This window comes from Engystomops pustulosus, chromosome 11, assembly GCF_040894005.1.
Source record: "Engystomops pustulosus chromosome 11, aEngPut4.maternal, whole genome shotgun sequence".
In the NCBI taxonomy this organism is placed as follows: domain Eukaryota; kingdom Metazoa; phylum Chordata; class Amphibia; order Anura; family Leptodactylidae; genus Engystomops; species Engystomops pustulosus.
In genome coordinates, this window is record NC_092421.1 from 79,328,558 (window position 1) to 79,351,838 (window position 23,281).

General features: G+C 46.5%; 1 protein-coding gene across 1 annotated transcript in view; it reads right to left on the bottom strand.

The window, feature by feature from the left end:
• Nucleotides 1–4,726: 4,726 nt before the first annotated feature.
• Nucleotides 4,727–23,281, bottom strand: part of INPP5A (inositol polyphosphate-5-phosphatase A) — a 241,090-nt gene continuing 222,535 nt past the window's right edge. The window contains exons 13-16 of the mRNA XM_072129441.1: nt 15,116–15,227; nt 6,552–6,620; nt 6,043–6,079; nt 4,727–5,833 (exon numbers count right to left, since the gene is read on the bottom strand). Of these exons, the coding sequence (XP_071985542.1) occupies nt 5,784–5,833; nt 6,043–6,079; nt 6,552–6,620; nt 15,116–15,227 (268 nt within the window). The 3' untranslated portion in view covers nt 4,727–5,783. The remainder of the gene's footprint in view (nt 5,834–6,042; nt 6,080–6,551; nt 6,621–15,115; nt 15,228–23,281) is intronic.

Sequence of the window (23,281 nt, forward strand, 5' to 3'; positions counted from 1 at the left end):
GCTGGACGCGCTGCGGAAGATAGGACATGCCCTATGGAGATGGGAGGGGTGAGGAGCTGCACCCACATTCTGACCTGGCTGGACGCGCTGCGGAAGATAGGACATGTCCTATGGAGATGGGAGGGGTGAGGAGCATTCCCCCTCCCCCAACCGTGTGCTGCACCCACATTCTGACCTGGCTGGACGCGCTGTGGAAGATAGGACATATCCTATGGAGAGGGGAGGGGTGAGGAGCTGCACCCACATTCCGAGCACACGAGGCCTAATATGGTTGTTCTTTAGATCCTCTCCCCATCCCGGCAGTGGGTAATGTCTGAGTCTCCCATTAATAATGATGGGTGGTGCAGTCTCTCTCTACAGGACATGGGACCCACTTTCTCTGGATACATGAAATTTCAAAAGGTGTCCTAATAAATGCTTAAAGGGGTTGTCCAGGATTTTAACAGTGTCTGCTTACAGCTGAGCATGGCCTGTGCCATGTAATTACACACACAACCTATGAGCAGGAAAGAAAGGAGCCATTTATCCAGGTCCCATACATACACATATACATACATACATACATACACATATACATACATACATACAGACATACATACACATATACATATACATACATACACATATATAGAGATGACCTGGGGAGGGTCTCTAAGAAATGAAGTTGTCCGTGCTATGAACGTGCATCCTCTGCTCGGCCGAGCTGGAGATTCTATTCCGCAGGTGAAACATTGTATCCATGTTCTTATGGAGGGAAGTCATGTGCATCGCATGTGCAAAAGTTTAAGGCAGGTGTCGAAAAAGCGCTGCAAGGAATACAAGAGATTCCAAAACAGAACCTAAAAATAGATAGACAATCCCAAAGATCCAAATCCCAAAGATCCAACGTTCCGTGACCATCGTCAGCACAGTGTCATCCGGACCTCATCCTCTTCCAGTCTGTCCAGGTGTGTATGAAGAGATTGGAGGATACGAGTATAAGGTGTCCGGACTGTGCACATTCAACGCCTCGATTTTATTTTTATATACAACTATTTTCCCCCAAAGCTGCTGAAATATATTGCACTGAATAAACTGGACCCAATATTTGGGTGACATATTAATGCTGGCAATGACCTTCCTCACCCTGGACTAAAGTTATCATCTCATCTTCTAAGACGCGACAAACAATCTACACGGAAGAGAAGAGAAAACATTCATAGACCCAGCACAAAGAGGCCGGACAGGACAGGAATGGTACCCAGTTTATTTAGGGCAAAATCTACAAACACGACATCAATTCTCTATAGTAACGAGGATTCCTCGTCCCCATTGAAGTATATTATAGGAGAATGTTATCTGCCATAAAAATCCATCCTGATAAACCAGGGCACTTGCTCATAGATCCAGGCACCAGGACTGTGGGGATCTTCATACATTATACCAATGAGCCAGAATGCCTATGAGGGTTGTTACCAGAGCCCCACTGTGCTGTAGCTTCACATGCTATTACACTGTGCACTTTCCCCCTTGCTGAGACTCCCTACTGCCATACGATTACATCAATCAGAGGTAGGGGAAGCACTAAGGGACCAGATGGGGTTGAGACAGCACATTGTAACAGCCTGTGAAATGACCCCCCGAGCCCTTCTGACTCATTAGCATAATTTAAAAAGTTGATGTTAGAAGGAAGTAGGTCATGGATAACAAATACAAGAAGATACCACAGTCCCGGGGCCTGGATCTATGAGTAATGTCCCTGGTTTATCAGGATGGATGTTTAAGGGAACCTACCACTGCTATACGGTGGTTATGAGCAGCGCCCTCTTACACACTGCTGGGGTACTGCAGGTGAAGAAGCTGTAAGGCTGAATCTCAGGAACGATCCGTGTCCGGGAAGAAAAAAACGTTTTAAATCTTTGGACACAACAGCCCTGGAGCACCTGAGGGAGGTGGAGAACAGCCCTGGAGCACCTGAGGGAGGTGGAGAACAGCCCTGGAGCACCTGAGGGAGGTGGAGAACAGCCCTGGAGCACCTGAGGGAGGTGGAGAACAGCCCTGGAGCACCTGAGGGAGGTGGAGAACAGCCCTGGAGCACCTGAGGGAGGTGGAGAACAGCCCTGGAGCACCTGAGGGAGGTGGAGAACAGCCCTGGAGCACCTGAGGGAGGTGGAGAACAGCCCTGGAGCACCTGAGGGAGGTGGAGAACAGCCCTGGAGCACCTGAGGGAGGTGGAGAACAGCCCTGGAGCACCTGAGGGAGGTGAAGAACAGCCCTGGAGCACCTGAGGGAGGTGGAGAACAGCCCTGGAGCACCTGAGGGAGGTGGAGAACAGCCCTGGAGCACCTGAGGGAGGTGGAGAACAGCCCTGGAGCACCTGAGGGAGGTGGAGAACAGCCCTGGAGCACCTGAGGGAGGTGGAGAACAGCCCTGGAGCACCTGAGGGAGGTGGAGAACAGCCCTGGAGCACCTGAGGCAGGTGGAGAACAGCCCTGGAGCACCTGAGGGAGGTGGAGAACAGCCCTGGAGCACCTGAGGGAGGTGGAGAACAGCCCTGGAGCACCTGAGGGAGGTGGAGAACAGCCCTGGAGCACCTGAGGGAGGTGGAGAACAGCCCTGGAGCACCTGAGGGAGGTGGAGAACAGCCCTGGAGCACCTGAGGGAGGTGGAGAACAGCCCTGGCGCTCCCTACATGTATAGTTATACAGGGGAATGGAAGGCAGGAGGGGGGAGCGCCCCTCGCAATGCTAGAGGCGTGCATAATCATGTATCATCAAGCTGTTCTCCTCTACCCCTCCTGGATGCTGCTCATAACCACCGTATGACCTTAAACTTGTTCACATTTGCAGTGGAGGAAGCGTTTGGAGCCTCCGTCCCAGATTTTTCCATTTTTCATCGGAATATTGCTGAAATTCTAATTTACCTGGAGATCAGCTATGTGTAATACCCGTGTCATCATCTTTCCATAAAATATGTTGTTTGGTTAATTCTGTCCGTATTGTTCTCAACACTGGCTTAGTCCTTTCCTAGCCGCCTTGACTGATGTCCACCATCTAATGTGAAGTCCTGTATTGTCCTCTTGGTTCTGACTAATAATTAGCAGCTTTCATTCTCTGCTTGTACTTTGGTACATGAAGGCAATCAGGCAGCGGCGGACAGAAGGGGCTTATCCTTAGCGGCCTCTGTCTTTGTTTCTTCCTGTCTGCTCTAGGACTCTACAGAACATTATGCAGATTATTTGGAATTGTCTAAATATTGGATTGATATGTTGCATAACATCGATCAAATCCTTTCATAGACAAGCGGTTGGAGATCCAGTGATATCGGAAAGAATTATTCATGATTCATTTAGGATATTAATTCAAAAGTTAAAAAATGAAAAGGCAATTTATCTCTTTTCCGGGACTTTTTAGTGGATTTACAATGAGAGAGATTATAATTTATTAACAATATATTTAAAAGTTTACAAAGCTTGGGAATCCTTTGTTATTAATGTTTTTATATCGTTTTGGAGGGCGGGCTGACATATAACGTATTGCGTTCTTTTGCCCCGTCATTCGGTCACGTGAGGTTCATATTATTTCTGAAATAATAAATCAATAAAAATAAAAATAAATAAAAAAAAACCCAAACTCTGATATGAGGAGAGGTGACGACGTCTTCATATCAGGTCTAGTAACTTGTGAATGGCTGAAACAAAGGGATGCCCCAATAACTTCCCTGAATTTCGGCAGCTCTCAGCATCAGACTGTAAGAGGTCACATGACCCTACATCCTCGCATCCGGCGAGTCCTTTACGTTGCGGTTAATGGACAATATCGGCCCGATGCATAAAAACCACATCGGTTTTACTATCCATTTTTCAATCTGTTGACTTTAATAGCGAAGGGGCAGAATCCATTTTTCCGCACCGGTGACCTTAATGAGACCGGAAACTTTTTAAGGGCCTTTTATTTTATTTATTTTTTTTTTTAAGTGATTGAAATATCATAAAACTGTGGAAAAGAATCTGCAAACTGATAAGACAAAGTGCAGCAAATCATCCCATCGGTATTGAGCAGCTAAAATAAAAAAAAAATAACTAAAAAACAACGTAAAATAAAGACAATCGAGACCGCGCTGCCACAAACAGTTTATTGCTTGAAGTTGAGAACCAGAGGAGCCCGAGTTGTTAAAGGCCATTCACACATCCATAAGTGGAATATTTCATCTGCAAGAACACACTTTATGATATTACAAGGAACATGGCACAAAATACAACCTCCATCTCCAACACACACTGACAAATGTGCATCGGGGGCCACGGAGGCTGCAGGAGGACATAAAAGAACTTCCAAATAGTAGTGATTTATACCAAAAATATATATATATCGAGTCGTAATCTAATGCAATCACATAATTCCTAAACTCTGTAGTGTTCTGAGTACAAGTCATAGTAAAAACTCTCTAATCACCTTTAAAATGATGGAGTCAGGGGGGAGGGGTCACCTGCCAAAAGTGACAATTTTTTTTGTCCTAAAAATGAAAAAAAAAAAAAAAAAGATTCTAAAACTTGATTCTACCTTAACTAGACGATTGTATAAACCCTACGAAGCGTCTCCTCATCGTGTAAGGAGAGCGATTGGCACCATGATACAGTAACAAAGTAACAAAACTTCTATCTATACGTCACATTCAGTCCTTAATATCACATACAAATAATTTATCTCAAGAGTAATAAAGTGAAAACTGCTACTGTGTCTACGTCTTGTATCGACTAAAGGTTTTTTTTTTCTTTTCTTCTTCGTATCGAGGAAGGACGACACAAAAAGAGGTTACATAGAAATTTTGGTTGCTGATACTTGTATATAGATATCTAAAACTGCTACTCCTGGAGGTCTCGTTACGGATATGGCGCGCGCCGCTACTGGAGAGAAGACTTAGCAGAGGTTTTGGTAAAGATTTATAAATTAATTTTAAAAAGTATAGATATATATATTTTTTTTAATATTTCTATATATAATATATATATAAAAATGAGAAGCAGCCGCTGTGAGACAAACAAGCCGACCATGTGATATGGCAGTGTAGTAACTGACGCTGAGTTTGGGAAATTCACTGTAAAATGTTCTCGGGAGGTGGAGATGTGGAGTGTGACAACATTGACGTTTGGTAATGACTATTGATCTGAACGGTCACTTTATGATTATTGCACTTTAGTGGCTACGCCCCTAGCAAGCCCCGCACTAGGCACACAGGCAGCAGTGGACAATGAAAACATGTTAAAATCCATCAATATCTTTACGACGCCTGGTCAACAACCCCCCCAATGCTTCTCTAGACGTCTGCCGCCAATCTTCCAGCCTTTAGACTTCATTAGAGTTTCAGGGCTTCAGAAATGTAAGCAGGACGTGGTGGAAAGGTGAGAATAAGCCACTTCCAGAGACGCGCTGGTGTGTCGTGGCCAACAGTGGGATCCATCCAGCAAAGAAGGGCTTGACCCTCGCAGTAGTGAGCGGCCGTCTGCTGACGATGACTGGGGAGGTTGAATAGAAGGTGATGGTACATGCACAAGTTCGGCTTCCGCTTTGTGATAACAGAGGGGGGAGATTGTCGATATGTCTGATAGCGTTTTGGCAACACAAGTGTGATGTAAAAAAAATATATACAGGTATCCATGTTACTACTGGATGTTACATAACCGTACATGAGAGTGAGGTAAGTGCGCCTTGTTGGGAAGATGAAGCCTAGTAGATGATCCATAATGTACAAGTGACCACACACGTCAATGATGGAGGAGGCTGCTACGGCGCAGGCGGACGTCCTCACAGGGTGGTCTCCCGGTAGATCTTCTCGTTGGGTTGGCATCTTTTTCCTGTCAAACAGGCAAAGTTCTTTATTAAAAAAAAAAAAAAAAATCTTAAATGCACTCAAAGTCCTGTAAAACAGGGACATCAAACCAACAGGCACAGAAAAAAACATCATATAAAACACTAAGAAGGAAAAGGAAAATATAAAGAAATGGATATTTACCACCACATCACTGCACGATACAACACTTGTGCACATGAGCATTAGCTTTACCTGCCCCAGCGCCCACTCGGAAGGACAGGAAGACGGGCTGGACGGACAGAAAGCAGAAATTCATTACATACAAATAAACCTTGTACAGATCAGTAGGACAACGCAAAATGCGAATCAGTGCAGCAATAGATTTCAATGAAAAGTCATTTACATAATCAGCGGCGTCCAGCAGGTCCTTGTAACGAGGCTGCGCCGTGTGTTATATCAGATCATATACCATATGGGCTTCTTATCCTCCCTAAGCTGACAATCACTCTAGAATTTCTGGTCAATCAGTCTTGGTCTAGCAAGACAGACTGCAACTCAAAGAGGGATCAGACTAATTATCGTCCTATGGAGAGACATTACTCCGGGTCAGTATAATCTGTAACTATTGTCTCCTGCTGTGGGTAGTAACAGAGACGTAGATTCTCCATCCCAACAGCTCAGGACGAGCGCAGGATAAGAGAAAGACCCTCAGACTATGGTATTCCAGGACACACTGTACTATCCATGTATACAGACTTTACCTTGTGGTCTCCCATGCAGATATTTGGCCCAATGCTGTCATAGATCACTATCCGCTCATCATTTTCAGACTGTGAAACAAAAATGAAAAGTGAAGTCAACACACATGTAGTAACACAGACCTGTAGCTATAGAATAGGCTGCCTCTGCATAGGGCTCACATCCCCACACATCGCCCATGGATAGTGTGACAAGGTCACTATTGAATTGGAGAGAAAATGAGTGTTTATGTGTATTACAGCGACCACAGTGTGAATTGGTTCAAACTGGAAGCTGTTTTCCATGTGTTGGTCTCTTGGAAGAACTGCTACAGGACCCTAATTGCTTGAGTGGAGACAGAAGTGTGATCCCTGCTCCAGACCAAAGCTTCCAGATTCTAACGGGTCTAACAATGCACCAGGTGTGCAATCCCTTAAAGAAGGGTGTGGAGCAGTCAGAAGTCGCTCTCTAACTGGAGACACAGAAGCTTGACTGTGTGAGAGCCGCACGTGAGTGACACTGGGTTACTGAATGTATGTTTCATGCTGGCAGGGAGAAGCCCTCCAGTGGCTAGTGAGGGCCCCCAAGTGTTTAGTTAGAGCCGGACAGGCAAGGATTTTATTTGATGTTTTGTTTGTTACTGCTGTTTTTGCTGGAATAAATGCACAGTTTCAACTTTAATCCTGCTGTCCAAGAGAGCTTTGTCATTGCTGATCCCCACATTTGAGCTGAACCCCTACAATTGGTGGAGGATGCGGGCACCTGTCAGTGAGGTCGGTGCACTTGTAGTGGATATGGCACCTGTCAGTGCTGAACCGCCCAGTACTGAACCAGATAAATATGGAATAACTTCCCTAGAAGTCACCATTGTTACTGATGTTATGGAGTATGACACAGACGGGTACGATTGTGATGAAAATAAAAATAGTGAGGACAAGATTTCACCCCTAGAAATTGGGCCCCCTGCAGGATGTTATAATGAAAGAGAATTGTAATGGGAAAGTGATCTTTGCTGACCTGGTGCAACATTCAGGTGATAAAATAGCGGCAGATTCCTTGGTTTCCAATGTGGAGGGAAGTGTAGCGGATGAAAGTGGTTACATTCCTGTGAATCTGGTGTCTACTACAATGACTTCTCTTGATTTTCAGTTGTCTATAAATGCTGGGAATGGTAAGGATTACAGTACAGAGGATAGTGGTGATGCATGTATGTCGGTCATGGACACTGGGCGATCTCATACACAACTGATGAGTGTGAGTGGTGATCAGAACACTAACTTGCAGCTTGAAACAAATACTTCAGAAGATGTTGGGCTGATTGTATTGTCCTCAGGCCATGAATATAAGATACATGAGGAACCTATGGAGTGTGTGCATGTGTCCTGTGCGTTTAATGTGGTACTAGCTACACAGTCCATATTACAAGTGGATATGTCCAAAGTTGCTTTTGAAAGCTTGAAGTGTGGTATGACTGATTCTAAAAACTGTTTGCCCATAAAATCTATGTGTGTGCAAGATGTGGAGCCTGAGACCTGCTTTGTCCAGGCAACATTATACATGGACGACATCCCACGCAGGAAACCTTATTACAAGGGGGTGAGCACATTACAAAAGAAAGATGTTCATTTAAAATTTGGAAAATTTGACCCTGGGTGTTGTAGTCAGGTGATCCCACCTACGGTTGTGATCAAAGGGGGAGGATATGTGACAAGGTCACTATTGAATTGGAGAGAAAATGAGTGTTTATGTGTATTACAGCGACCACAGTGTGAATTGGTTCAAACTGGAAGCTGTTTTCCATGTGTTGGTCTCTTGGAAGAACTGCTACAGGACCCTAATTGCTTGAGTGGAGACAGAAGTGTGATCCCTGCTCCAGACCAAAGCTTCCAGATTCTAACGGGTCTAACAATGCACCAGGTGTGCAATCCCTTAAAGAAGGGTGTGGAGCAGTCAGAAGTCGCTCTCTAACTGGAGACACAGAAGCTTGACTGTGTGAGAGCCGCACGTGAGTGACACTGGGTTACTGAATGTATGTTTCATGCTGGCAGGGAGAAGCCCTCCAGTGGCTAGTGAGGGCCCCCAAGTGTTTAGTTAGAGCCGGACAGGCAAGGATTTTATTTGATGTTTTGTTTGTTACTGCTGTTTTTGCTGGAATAAATGCACAGTTTCAACTTTAATCCTGCTGTCCAAGAGAGCTTTGTCATTGCTGATCCCCACATTTGAGCTGAACCCCTACAATAGGCAATACATAGAAAGTAGCAAGCATAGCACTATAGGCAAGGATAGACAAATACCTTTCAATAACTTACAGATGACTTAGGGTAAAAGTGCCTCTGGGAAGGTCTAGAGAGGAGCCAAACTTTAGTTTAGTTGATGCCCTGAGCTACTAGCCTTGGCTGTGATTGGCCTATGGCTGTGATTGGTCACGGCTGTGATTGGTCACGGCTGTGATTGGTCACGGCTGTGATTGGTCACGGCTGTGATTGGCCTATGGCTGTGATTGGCCTATGGCTGTGATTGGCCTATGGCTGTGATTGGCCTATGGCTGTGATTGGCCTATGGCTGTGATTGGCCTATGGCTGTGATTGGTCATGGCTGTGATTGGTCTATGGCTGTGATTGGTCATTGCTGTGATTGGTCATTGCTGTGATTGGTCTATGGCTGTGATTGGCCTATGGCTGTGATTGGCCTATGGCTGTGATTGGCCTATGGCTGTGATTGGCCTATGGCTGTGATTGGCCTATGGCTGTGATTGGCCTATGGCTGTGATTGGCCATTGCTGTGATTGGTCATTGCTGTGATTGGTCATGGCTGTGATTGGTCATGGCTGTGATTGGTCACGGCTGTGATTGGTCACGGCTGTGATTGGTCACGGCTGTGATTGGTCATGGCTGTGATTGCCTATGGCTGTGATTGCCTATGGCTGTGATTGCCTATGGCTGTGATTGCCATTTCCTAAGCACGGAGAGAGCCGCTACGGATTTGTGTCGTATTTGTGGCCATTACATCTAATAGAGAGATAACACAGGAAACGCTGCAGAAAATCAGACCGTGGCGAATTTTAAAGGGAAGTCGTCTTATGTGCAAAAGTACCTGTGCGCCACAAAATGTCGCAGAAATTGATGAAAAAGCCAAAACAAAAGGAGCATAAGCCCCGATATGTGGTCATTGGAGAAATTTTTGTCTAAACATTTTTGCACATAAATGATAAAAACTTTGACCGAGAGAATTTTCTGAGCCTCTTGAATGATAAATCCCATGTCTATGACCAGGAGCTACAACCAACCGAAGGTTCACGTTGTGCACAGTTGCAGGGATTTTCCCAAAAATAATGGACGGTCATCGGCCTCAATGTCTCGCCCCTTAGTGGGATTCCATAAAAACATTGGATAGATCAAGTACAATCAGTATCTAAAAGCCAAACCGTAGCGTCAAACTAAAATTTGGATCCAAAATTTGTGTAAATTTCTCAAGTGTAAACATAACAATAGGATGGAATGCAATAAAAAATACAACATTGTAAAAATTTTGGGGGTTAATCAATTACTCCACATGGAAAAAAAAATTGGTTCAGTAAAACTACAAATGAAAAGAGCAGAAGATTTCCCAGGACAAGTAAAGTGAAGTTCCCCCAGTGACAAGCTCTAGCGATGAGGCGTCAGCCATTATCCCCGGCTCTTCCATCATCTGAATGAATGAGAGTGTAATATATACATCACCGATTGGACTAAAAACTAAATTATGTTAATGCATGAGACTGGCTTAAGGTCAGGTTTACTTTATATTATGATCTCCTGCCAGAAGCCTAGAAGAAAACCTTCTGCGTCGTATGCATGAGCACTTTCCAATATTTCCACATCATAATGGCGCTTCCTCTGTAAGTGGAGACGCATTCATCACATAGAGACTTGATAATTTAGAAAGGCAGCATAAAATTGTGGATTTCCGACTGTATAATCTTTAGACAGATAAACAAATTACAGCCGTGCACAAGCAGGAACAGGCCACACATGGCTGAGCATTCATTACCGCACGCTATCAGGCGTCGCCGGGACTCGCAGGCGCTCCGCAACCTTTGGTGTTTTAGGGCTCAGGAAGCATAAAATAACATGATGGTGAGGTAACCGAGCATGGCATGATAGATGGCGCAGCATGAAAGCTGTTTACAGCCCCATGTCTCTACAATCTGTAACGCCTGCAGTGCGGAGCTCCACATGCTTCGTGCTAATGTCTAAAGACCAGCCATTATCCCAGCGCGTTCTTGTGTGTTCTCCGTGGAATCTCGCTGGATCAGCACTTTGCTCCATAGACGAGATCACAAAGTTTTCTGTTTGTGCCGAGCAGAGACCCTTCAGATGATTTGGTAATGTAAGAATCTCCTTAGATAAGACGTATATTAGGAGGAGGGATGTTCTACAAGGATTGGAGCGATGGGATAAACCAGTGGGAACATGGCGGCTCCTGTTCTGCAGAGACAGGACGCCGGCTGCCATTTATACAAGAAGAGAGAAGTAGGATCCGTGTGTAACCTCTGGGATGTCCACGGAGAACGAAGGTTACACAGCCCCGATGCAGCCCCCGACACCACGAATTATACTGGCTGAAACAAAAGAACAGGACCTTGCACATTGGCGTTCAGGTTCAGCTTCAGTTGCGCATCCGTTTTTCTTCCGTTTTTTTTCTTCCGTGATGCATGCGTTTTGCCTCCGTGCCCGGGGAAAAAAATCTGAAGGTGTAACATCACCTTGCAAACATCACACCTGGTTTTTCAGCCTCATAAGTTAAAAAAATTGGATGTTTCATCCGTTTGTATTTTTTGCGGATCCATAGACTTCTACTGCCTTCCGTATCCGCATAAGTGAAAATAATAGGACACGTTTCATAACTCCAGGGACAACAGATCAGTGAAAATACAAGACAAAGTGAAAACGCCCATAGAAATCAGTGGCTTTGTGAGGCGTCCGTGGAAATAAAGAGGAAACGACACATCTGACACCCAAGCAAGTAATGGATGAGGGGTCTGTCTGTTAGGATATGTACGGAATGTCGCTGCCATCTTTAAAGCCGCCATATTGGATCAGCACAGATTCTCTATAGATCCTCATGAGAGTTTATAAAGATTGGATCCGGCTCCTTCAGCTCTGAGCTCAGGATCACGGACACTTCTATTGGTTTGTGGTTGTTGTTGCAACTTTATTGGTTGATAATTCTTCAACTACAAGAGACATTGTAGATCTGATTGGAGCAATCCATTTCTAAGACGACTCTGTCTGCTTTGATAGGATACATGACCACCTACCCATAACCCAAAAACTTTCCTTGACTCAACATGGCATCGATCAAGATAATCCAGACATAGCATTAACAGGGGTATTCCCATGAAGACAAAATTCTTAAAAATACTCAGGATATCAAAATAACACATTGTCCAATTCACTGTTATTAGCAAAAATTCAAAATTTCACAGATTTAATCCTACCCTGTCTCTATCAGTTCTGCTTTTGTGTGTTTCGGCGGACCAAAAACTCGGCTGTGACTATGGTCGGGCAGCTCTTATAGTCCGGTCATAAACACAAGTCTCCTGTACTGCAGGGGGAGGGGGAGGAGGCATAGAGCAGCAGGAGCAGGGGGAGGAGGCATAGAGCAGCAGGGGGGAGGGGGAGGAGGCAGAGAGCAGCAGGAGCAGGGGGGAGGGGGAGGAGGCATAGAGCAGCAGGGGGGAGGGGGAGGAGGCATAGAGCAGCAGGAGCAGGGGGGAGGGGGAGGAGGCATAGAGCAGCAGGGGGGAGGGGGAGGAGGCATAGAACAGCAGGAGCAGGGGGGAGGAGGCATAGAGCAGCAGGGGGGAGGGGGAGGAGGCAGAGAGCAGCAGGGGGGAGGGGGAGGAGGCATAGAGCAGCAGGGGGGAGGGGGAGGAGGCAGAGAGCAGCAGGGGGGAGGGGGAGGAGGCAGAGAGCAGCAGGGGGGAGGGGGAGGAGGTAGAGAGCATCAGGGGGGAGGGGTAGGAAGCAGAGAGCAGCAGGAGCAGGGGGAGGAGGCAGAAAGTATCAGGGGGGGAAGGGAGGAGGCAGAGAGTAGCAGGGGGAGGTGGCAGAAAGCATCAGGAGGCGAGGGAGGAGGCAGAGAGCAGCAGGAGCAGGAAGAGGAGGCAAAGAGCAGCAGGAGCAGGGGGAGGAGGCAGAAAGCATCAGGGGGGAGGGGTAGGAAGCAGAGAGCAGCAGGGGGAGGAGGCAGAGAGCAGTAGGAACAGGGGGAGAGGGAGGAGGCAGAGAGCAGCAGGAGGAGGGGAGGCAGAGAGCAGTAGTAAGAGGAGGCAGAGCGTAGCAGGGGAAGGAGGCAGAGAGCAGCAGGAGCAGGAAGAGGAGGCAAAGAGCAGCAGGAGCAGGGGGAGGAGGCAGAGAGTAGTGAGGGGGAGGAGGCAGAAAGCATCAGGGGGGAGGGGTAGGAAGCAGAGAGCAGCAGGGGCAGGAGGCAGAGAGCAGTAGGAACAGGGGGAGAGGGAGGAGGCAGAGAGCAGCAGGAGGAGGGGAGGCAGAGAGTAGCAGGGGGAGGAGGCAGAGAGCAGCAGGAGCAGGCGGAGGAGGCAGAGAGCAACAGGAGCAGGGGGAGGAGGCAGAGAGCAGCAGGAGCAGGGGGAGGAGGCCGAGAGCAGCAGGAGCAGGGAGAGGGGCAGAGAGCAGCAGGAGCAGGGGGAGAAGGCAGAGAGCAGAAGGAGCAGGGAGAGGGGCAGAGAGCAGAAGGAGCAGGGAGAGGGGCAGAGAGCGGCAGGAGCAGGGGGAGGAGGCCGAGAGCAGCAGGAGCAGGGGGAGGAGGCAGAGAGTAGCAGGAGCAGGGGGAGGAGGCAGAGAGCAGCAGGAGCAGGGGGAGGAGGCAGAGAGCAGCAGGAGCAGGGGGAGGAGGCAGAGAGCAGCAGGAGCAGGGGGAGGAGGCAGAGAGCAGCAGGAGCAGGGGGAGGAGGCAGAGAGCAGCAGGAGCAGGGAGAGGGGCAGAGAGCAGCAGGAGCAGGGGGAGAAGGCAGAGAGCAGCAATGGGAGGGGGAGGAGGCAGAGAGCCACAGGAGCAGGGGGGAGAGGAGGCAGAGAGCAGAAGGAGCAGGGGGAGGCAGCAAAGAGCAGGGAGAGGGGCAGAGAGCAGCAGGAGCAGGGGAGGAGGCAGAGAGCAGCAGGAGCAGGGAGAGGGGCAGAGAGCGGCAGGAGCAGGGGGAGGAGGCCGAGAGCAGCAGGAGCAGGGGGAGGAGGCCGAGAGCAGCAGGAGCAGGGGGAGGAGGCAGAGAGCAGCAGGAGCAGGGAGAGGGGCAGAGAGCAGCAGGAGCAGGGGGAGAAGGCAGAGAGCAGCAATGGGAGGGGGAGGAGGCAGAGAGCCACAGGAGCAGGGGGGAGAGGAGGCAGAGAGCAGAAGGAGCAGGGGGAGGCAGCGAAGAGCAGGGAGAGGGGTAGAGAGCAGCAGGAGCAGGGGGAGGAGGCAGAGAACAGCAGGAGCAGGGAGAGGGACAGAGAGCAGCAGGAGCAGGGGGAGAAGGCAGAGAGCAGCAATGGGAGGGGGATGAGGCAGAGAGCCACAGGAGCAGGGGGGAGAGGAGGCAGAGAACAGAAGGAGCAGGGGGAGGCAGCAAAGAGCAGGGAGAGGGGCAGAGAGCAGCAGGAGCAGGGGGAGGAGGCAGAGAGCAGCAGGAGCAGGGAGAGGGGCAGAGAGCGGCAGAGAGCAGGGGGGAGGGGTGGAGGCAGAGAGCAGCAGGAGCAGGGGGAGGAGGCAGAGAGCAGCAGGAGCAGGGGTGGAGGCAGAGAGCAGCAGAGCCAGAGGCATTTTCTGTCCAGCAGGGAAGGCAGAGCAGATAAGTGTCTTGATCCTAGGGGGTGGCAGCGCAGAGCGGAGTGTGTGATTGATTTATTAAAAGAGACAGCAGAGCTGAGTTTGTTATTAGGCATGTTATATCCATCTCATGGCTCTGATCCCTCTCATCTCTATAGGTCAGATACTAGTAGACTGTTCAGAAGCTAAATGAAAGTGTATATAAACCCTGGACCCTGATAATCAAAGCACATTGTCAGCTCACAGCAACAGGAGAAAGGAGGATGTGCATGAGCAAAGCAGAGAGGAATCAGGAAGTGTCTGCGCAGCTAGTACTCGCCCGCAGAGCAGACTCTTACATTCAAGAGCTGATGACGTAATTAGAGCGAAAGCAGGAAAAACTAAGCAAAATTGCAAAGTAAGTGATTAAAAGTTATCTTTATCCTGCTCGCATCACTAGGGGATTAGGATTTGAGGATTAAATCCAAGAACTGGGGGGGATTCAGGGGTGTAATTTTCCATGTTGTTTTTGGGTGTCCTTGGACTCGCCCTCCATACGTTGACCAACTGCATCTGCTTTATGTCTACGATGAGGAGCCCTGACAGCGCCATTCATTCATCGCCTTCCATCTTGCACCTGGTGGCCGCGCATGCACAGGGGTTTTGGTATGTTAGGCGGTTTTGGTCGGGTGATGTTGTCTACACTGGCAGTAATTAAGGGTAATAATCCTGTGACCCGCACTAATAGTAACAAGACGTCTATCTACATTAATGACAGTAACAGCGTGGAGGTTCTTACCTTGAGAAGAAGTTCTTTAGCAGAATGTGACATGAGTATTCGGTCGCACCAGGCCGGACATCGGGTGTTCATGTATTGCTTCCCCTGACTGCTCTCTTCACTGTACGGATAACTACAAAAGTCAATAAAGACGCGTCAAGAGCTGCCGCTCCACATGTCACATGTGTCCTTGAAATGGAAATCACTAAATGCAAAGATGTTCTGCTACTCGATTACTTCGCTATGCCCCGGCCCCGTCAGTAAGGGATTGTGTTACAATTGTTTTATTATAAATGGACTTGTATCATACGGCTGATAGATAAAATACATCCGGACTTCATGTGTGACCGGGACCGGTCCGTGCAGTCAGAATAATCCAGAGTGCGACGGACATGACACGGCGCGGGCCACGTACGACTCCTCACACTCTGCTATTGCACTAGATTAAGTATTGAGCCGCCGGTCCTGAGAGACTCCCGCCACTGCTTTACGAGTATTGACTAATGATCGCTTATTCCTAAACTGATTTACAATGCAAAAACAAAAGAAAGAATAAAGGTTATTCCTAATGTCATTCCAATCGAGGTCATTTATTATCCGCTGACAGAACCGGATCATTGGATCTTACAGCGCCAGCATTTCCAGGTGTGATCACTGCGGGGAGTAGACTCAAGGCTCCCAGATTTTCCTCGTTATCACCTCAATCTCTTATCTAGGAGAAGCTGGAGAATGTGCTCATCGGCTTCAAATCTTTATTAATCTGTTTAATCCTTTCTATAAGAACAATTAATCTGCCTCCAAACCATCAATACAAGTCGTGTGAATAACCAGGTTACAGTCATTAAGTCTGCCCTTCCTGTACACAAACACTATTATTGGCTTAGCTGAGCATGCAGGTGTTCTACACACTGAAGGGAATAGCCATTCCTATACTTAAACACTATTATTGGCTTAGCTGAGCATGCAGGTGTTCTACACGCTGAAGGGAATAGCCCTCTGCCATACTACTTTGGTGACTAGTCTTCCTTGAGAACAAAGGGTCGGCCATATAGACATCTGCTGAACAACTGTTAGTGAAACACTTAATGTTTGGTGGTTGGTTGTGGGTTATGGTGATACAAGTCTAAAGTGTTGTGTGGTTTTATGTCTCCTTTTGGAGGTTATGGGCGAAGAGAAAGGAAAAGGAAATCGACTTGAGTGGTGATCGTCTCATTAAGCAGGTATAAAGCCTCCTAGAGCCTGGCAATCCCTGCCAGTTATTGCTGATACTCTCCTGTGCTGCGGCATCTGCTCCGTTTCCCAACTTCTTGTTATATTTCTGACGACTTCTTGGACTTTGATTATTCTCTGGTTTGTGGATTTGTCTCCTGGTTTGGACTCCGCTCTCTGATCATGGTTTGTCTCTCCACTTCTCTTTCCAACACCTTGGTGTAGGGAACGTCCCACAGTTTGAGGATAACTGGGGGGAAAGTTTGTATCAGAACTCACTCTTTCCCCCACATGACGTACGGAGGGAGATTTCTGGTGTAGAAGCACTAAAATAACTGCACGTTATCACAACTAATCCCCCTCCACGTCATGTGGCCACAGAGGGGGCGTGGCCACCGGCGGAGTGGGAGGGTATGAGGCGTTCCTGCCCTATGCACTTTTTAAAAACCTGTGAATTTTAGCAGGTTTTTATGCAAAACTTTGCGAGGTTGGACCTAGTGTAGCATGGCCCAATGAACACATCGCCTCACCATGTATACAGCAGGACACGGGGCAATGGCCTTCAGCATAGCACGGGTGGTTGGTTTTCGTCTTGAAAGTCGGTCAGTTTGCTGTAATGACCACAGATCCACTATTTCATTACCACACAAAATATTAAAGTTATTTTTCTGGTTACTAGTAACTTATCCAGAGACAAAGCCAGAAGCCGATGTCTCCCCTTGTATATTGCCCCAGTTGCCCTGCACAGATACAGGGGGCAAAGCCTTCTGCCCATTGCTCCAATGAACGTGGTGGTCTCTCCAAATCCTCAGCTATTACTATCACACCGTATACTCCGCATAAACCATCTGTATCACATACTCAGGGCAGAGGGAAGGAGTCCAGGGAGTTCATGGAAAAATAATAATAATTCCTTTATATAAAACGGATTATTAATAATTGTTACCAATTCATTTATTTCCAGGAGAATAAATGGTAAAGATCTGAGAATATTCTCACAATTGTTATAAAGAATCACATGTGGAATTGATAGACGTGTACAGAGGGGGCAGGCCGGATACTGCACGGGCAGGGGGATTGTTCTGCATCATGAACTATTATATGGATTATAAAGAGTTTACAATTTCTGTGCAATGTGGAATCAGTAATCCGGCAATGAGATGGAAGGACTCGCTGCCGCTGCCTGGTGGATGATACAACAGTCGTATCCAAATGGGTTTACAAGCTTCTGCACCATTAAAAAGGCATTAGAGATGGCGAGAAGCCACGAGCGATGCAGCGGGCGCCACCACACAGCTCGGGGTATCACTACCTTCCTTCTCTCCACCTCATCAAGTCTTACAGGACTCCGTCATGAAACACATTATGAGAATTCAATTTGCTACTTGAGTGAAAGAGAAAACTCTTTGGTTTAAGCAGTGAAAAAATACAGGAAGGAAATGTATGCATCACAGAGAACAAAACAGGACTGAACCCTGTGTGATCGCTACAAGACCACAAATCATATTATACTACAAGACCACGGATTATATTCTACTACAAAACCACGGATTACATTATACTACAAGACCACAAATCATATTATGCTACAAGACCACGGATTATATTATACTACAAGACCACAGATTATATTATACTACAAGACCACGGATTATATTATACTACAAGTCCACGGATTATATTATACTACAAGACCACAAATCATATTATGCTACAAGACCACGGATCATATTATACTACAAGACCACAAATCATATTATACTACAAGACCACAAATCATATTATGCTACAAGACCACGGATTATATTATACTACAAGACCACAAATCATATTATACTACAAGACCACAAATCATATTATACTACAAGACCACAAATCATATTATGCTACAAGACCACGGATTATATTATACTACAAGACCACAAATCATATTATACTACAAGACCACAAATCATATTATGCTACAAGACCACGGATTATATTATACTACAAGACCACAAATCATATTATACTACAAGTCCACGGATTATATTATACTACAAATCCACGGATTATATTATACTACAAGACCACGGATTTTATTATACTACAAGACCACGGATTATATTCTACTACAAGACCACGGATTATATTATACTACAAGACCACAGATTATATTATACTACAAGACCACAAATCATATTATACTACAAGACCACGGATTATATTATACTACAAGACCACAAATCATATTATACTACAAGACCACGGATTAAATTGTGCTACAAGACCACGGATTATATTATACTACAAGACCACGGATTATATTGTGCTACAAGACCATGGATTGTATTGTGCTACAAGACCACGGATTGTATTATGTCGGCTCCACATGATATAAGGTGGGATACGGCAGCGCTACACAACAGAGCAATATGTCGGCAAGATGTAAATCTAACATACAATATTTTTTAATCACATCACCTTCATGTTTGTGTCCTTTTTTCAACTGGCAATATTCAACAAAGTAATAATATAATAATCAAATATTTAAAAGTAAAAGCGCCAACAATACCAAAGATGACACAAATAACTATAAAAAATAAAATAATGATAAAAATAAGATAAAAGCAACAAAAAATAAAGATTTAGTAAAAACATTTTAATTGTACTGAAAATAAAAAATATAAAAGAGAAACTCAGAATATATTGAATATGTTTATCCCGTGGCAATATAAAGGCGCAGTGTTTCTTTATGTGGGAAGATGCTGCAGCACGTGACGGATCTCTGCACCTGCACCACCTCCTCCGCCGCTCCCCATGTCCTGTGCCGTTTGTTTACAGGTGCACGGGGGCTGCGCTGAGGTCAGCTCTGAGCCACGCCCACTTGTCCATGTTCCCAGCAGCGTATCAGGTGCAGAGATATGGGGACGGGGGTGTGGCCAGCCAACGACCTCGGCGCAGTTTCCGGGCCCCTGTAAAGGAGTAAACAGACTTTATTTTTTTTTAATCCCTCCCCAGTCGCCTGCAGAATTTTATAAACAATCGGACAACCTTTATAAAGGGGTTGGACACCTTCACATTGGGTTTTCCTAAACATTTCCACTAGATTTAAATAAACTAATGACCCCCCTCAGTACCAGCGGCGGGGGTTATCCTGGAGTCGGTTTCCAGCCTTGTCCCTAACTGGGGGGGTCTCATGCCATCATCTCCCAGGGTCCTGATGGCCGATGGCTGACATCTGCTCGTGCGCAGGGTTACAAAGATGTTCCTGGAGACTCAGCTGTAAACACTCACAGCAAAAGATCGGCTACATTGCGGGAGCGTCCCCAGGACGGGAGGATCGCCACGTGTTCCTCCACCAAGGGATGTGTCCGAGTAAGAAGATGGAGAAGAGGCTGGAGAATTCCTAATAATAACGTTTGTTATCCTGCACAAAGCCCCACAACTAAACTAGTGTCCAACCCTTATAGGAAATCATGACCCCCTCCCCCCTTAGAAGAGAAACATATTATGGAGATCTCATTCCATAGGTCACTATAGGCACCGAGCCTGCAGGTAACGTCTCCAGCCCCCCCCCCCCCATAGATCCAGCGCAGTCACGCAGCCCCCCCATAGATCATTGCGTCACATGCGACCCGGACGAACTTCCATGCAAAACTTTTATTTGTAGACTTTGCTCGCTGCCTTTGCTTCCTTTATTACGCTGTGAAATGTCTCCATTTATCTCATTCACTAAAACCGCGAGGGCAAACACCGGCAGCAAACAAAGTGCAATATACAAGGTGTCACACAGATGCCGAATGTTACAGGAAAACCATGGAGATCCGAACCCCATGAACACCAGGTCAGGCAGCGGAGGGCAAGTACATGGGGCAGAGGTCACGGCTGAGGCCATCTCATCCATGGACAGGTCAATCTGTTCCTGTCATCTAGATTGTTGATATAGTAGAATTGCGTGTAGAAGTGTAGAATTTTGAGATGCAGCTAAGATGAGGTATGATGTTACCTGTAGACACATTTCAGATGATATTTGATATTTTTTGGGGGGAAGTGTTGGTAACATTTTTGTAATGTTCTTCCTTAAGAAATTCTTCTTTGTTTGTGAAGAAACAAGTTGCAGAGTGTCGCTTAGTTACAATGTTATTTCCACGTTGCTATGGCACATCTCTCTTCTCTTCTGTTGGTTACACATCTGTGAGTATTAACCCTTTTTGCTCTCTTCCTGGCTGCAGTATGCTATGATCATTATTTTCAAAGATCAAGCCGAATGTGAAGCGGTTAATCCTCCCTTCTCAGAGCTGTGTAACCAAACACAGGGAGATTGGATGTGAACTCATGCAGCTTCCACAGACACACTCTGTACAGGCCGGAATATGCATCTCTACAGGAGGGAGGAGCTTGATTTTAATTATCAGAATTTCTTAATAAATTATAATCAGAATATAATAATTATATCAGCCCAGCCCACCACACACAATATAAGGAATTATCTCAAATGACGGTTACGCTTTAACTAAGAGTTATAAATCCACAGCTTTACACAGTGACCAAGAGACACCTGGCACATAGACCATCTAAACGTCTACATCTTACATAGCGCCCAAATTTGTCCCAAAACTGTGTTGCGGTTTTAGACCACATTGCGTCATTTCAAGTCATGCTCCTTTTCAGGATAATCTACCATCAACATCAAACATGATAAAACAGGGACATCACTCCTAGATCCAGGCTCCGGGACTGTGGCATCTTCTTATATTTGTTATCAACTTTTTAGATGCCCTCCGTGCTGCAGATTCACAGGATGCCCTCCTGCTTCCTGAGCACTTAACCCTCCTCCTGCTGCCTGATGTAATCTCACATAATGGGGGGGAGAAGTGCTCCTGCAGTGTAACAGCCTGTGAAGCTACAGCATGGAGGGGCTCTGGTAATGCCACCGCAGAGAGCTTCAGACTCATTAGAATAATTCTAAAAGTTGATGTTAGAAGGAAGGAGGCCATGGATACCAAATATGAGAAGATCCCACAGTCCTGGTGCCTGGATCTAGGAGTAATGTCCTGGTTTATCAGCGTGGAGTCTGTGTGTAGATTTCTGTTAGGCCGCGGTCACACGTACCGCTAGGCGTCTGTCATAACGCGACGCTAGTGTGCAGGGGGAGGTCCTAGGCCCGAACGCACATGCGTTTCCAGGGAAACGCATGCGATTGTTAAGCCGATCGCATGCGTTTCTCTGGAACGCCTAGCGGTACGTGTGACCGCGGCCTTAATCTGGTACCTGTTTGTTGAGGTCTGGGTAACACTGGATGCTGGTTAATCCCTTTGTTCTTGGTCGGCAGTTTCTGTAATGGCAGCGATGATGTTGCGTAGGAGATTTCCAGGTCTGGATACGCCTGAGGGTCGGTACATTACACTTGCGGACAGGTGATCACCAGATCTATGACGACTTTAGTGCCCCCAAAATTGTCCCCACATTTACTGATCTCCCAGAAATAGCTCCGGGATTCAGCTGTGGATCCTTGCGTCTTGGTACATCCCCTCCTCCCGTTTCAGGATTTATGTTCTATTCCCAATGACAAATCATCAAAACAAATTATTAAGTGTCAAGTGGAAAAACAAACCCGAACAATAAATACATCAAAGCGCAGACGCGAGAGACTCCGATATAAACTCGTCAAGAAGGGAAACCACGAGGCTGGAATGTCGTAGCCTCAGCGCGTAGAAGGAGTATACAGATATAATCAGGATGAGAACCAGAAAACGGGGGCAGAGGGATCCAGATCCGGCCGTAAACTTCATGACACCTTAATGCCAGGACAAACACCAACAGGTCACTTTAAGGAAATGATTAATGCGTCAGATTACAGACTATGCACGACTTATCTGAGAGTAAACTTGTCAGTGGGTGTGAACCTGCGGAAAAGTCAGCTCCTATCTGCCGTATATCTCAGCTACAAGAGTAATTATCATAATTAATGGAGCCGGGCGATAACATTAACAATTGCCCACCTGTATCTGCGGATAACCACCTCCTCCTCCTCCTAGCATTGCCCTACAGCGCAGCCCGTGTGGACCTGCTGTTTGTTCATGGTGGCCAGGAAGTCCTTGTTGCCTCTGGCACTGGCGGCACTCGGGATAGTGTTGCTATGGAGCCTCTTAGATTACACGGAATAACACGGAAAATAACCTCCTGGGAGGATGGACGCATTCAGTTTATTCCTTTCCCCTTGAGAGTCTGACCACTGGTGACTACAAGGGTTCAGGGCGAATTCTCTAACGTGGCGCCAGGACTTTCAAGGGGCAAACGTAAGACATTTTATTATTCAAGTATATTTCTCGGGGCAGAAAGGACGGACTCGGACATTAAAGGGGGAGATCAGGATCGTGAGAGTCAACCATTCATCTCCCTTGTCCGACCAAATCCGTGGCAGTCACTTTCCAGGTCAGTGACGTCTCATGCAGTTCTCCCAATGTTCTCCAATTTACCCAATTATATGGATGTTTACAAAACACAATGTTAAACCAAAGTGTCACCCGACTGCAACAGTTACACCCGCAGAATACATCACAACCATGTATCCAAAATGTTTATTTAATAAATAAAAAGGAGGATCCGAATGCTGCTGCTTTTTGTTTCTACATTTAGTACCACTTTAAATGAATTTGTTGCGATGAAAAAAGTTTAATCGAGCAGAAGGAACTGAACAGATTGTACATCTCTATCTGCAGGCAACATGTTATAGAGCAGGAGGAGCTGAGCAGATTGTACATAGTGTCCTATCTGCAGGCAGCATGTTATAGAGCAGGAGGAGCTGAGCAGATTGTACACAGTGTCCTATCTGCAGGTAGCATGTTATAGAGCAGGAGGAGCTGAGAAGATTGTACATAGTGTCCTATCTGCAGGCAGCATGTTATAGAGCAGGAGGAGCTGAGCAGATTGTACATAGTATCCTATCTGCAGGCAGCATGTTATAGAGCAGGAGGAGCTGAGCAGATTGTACAC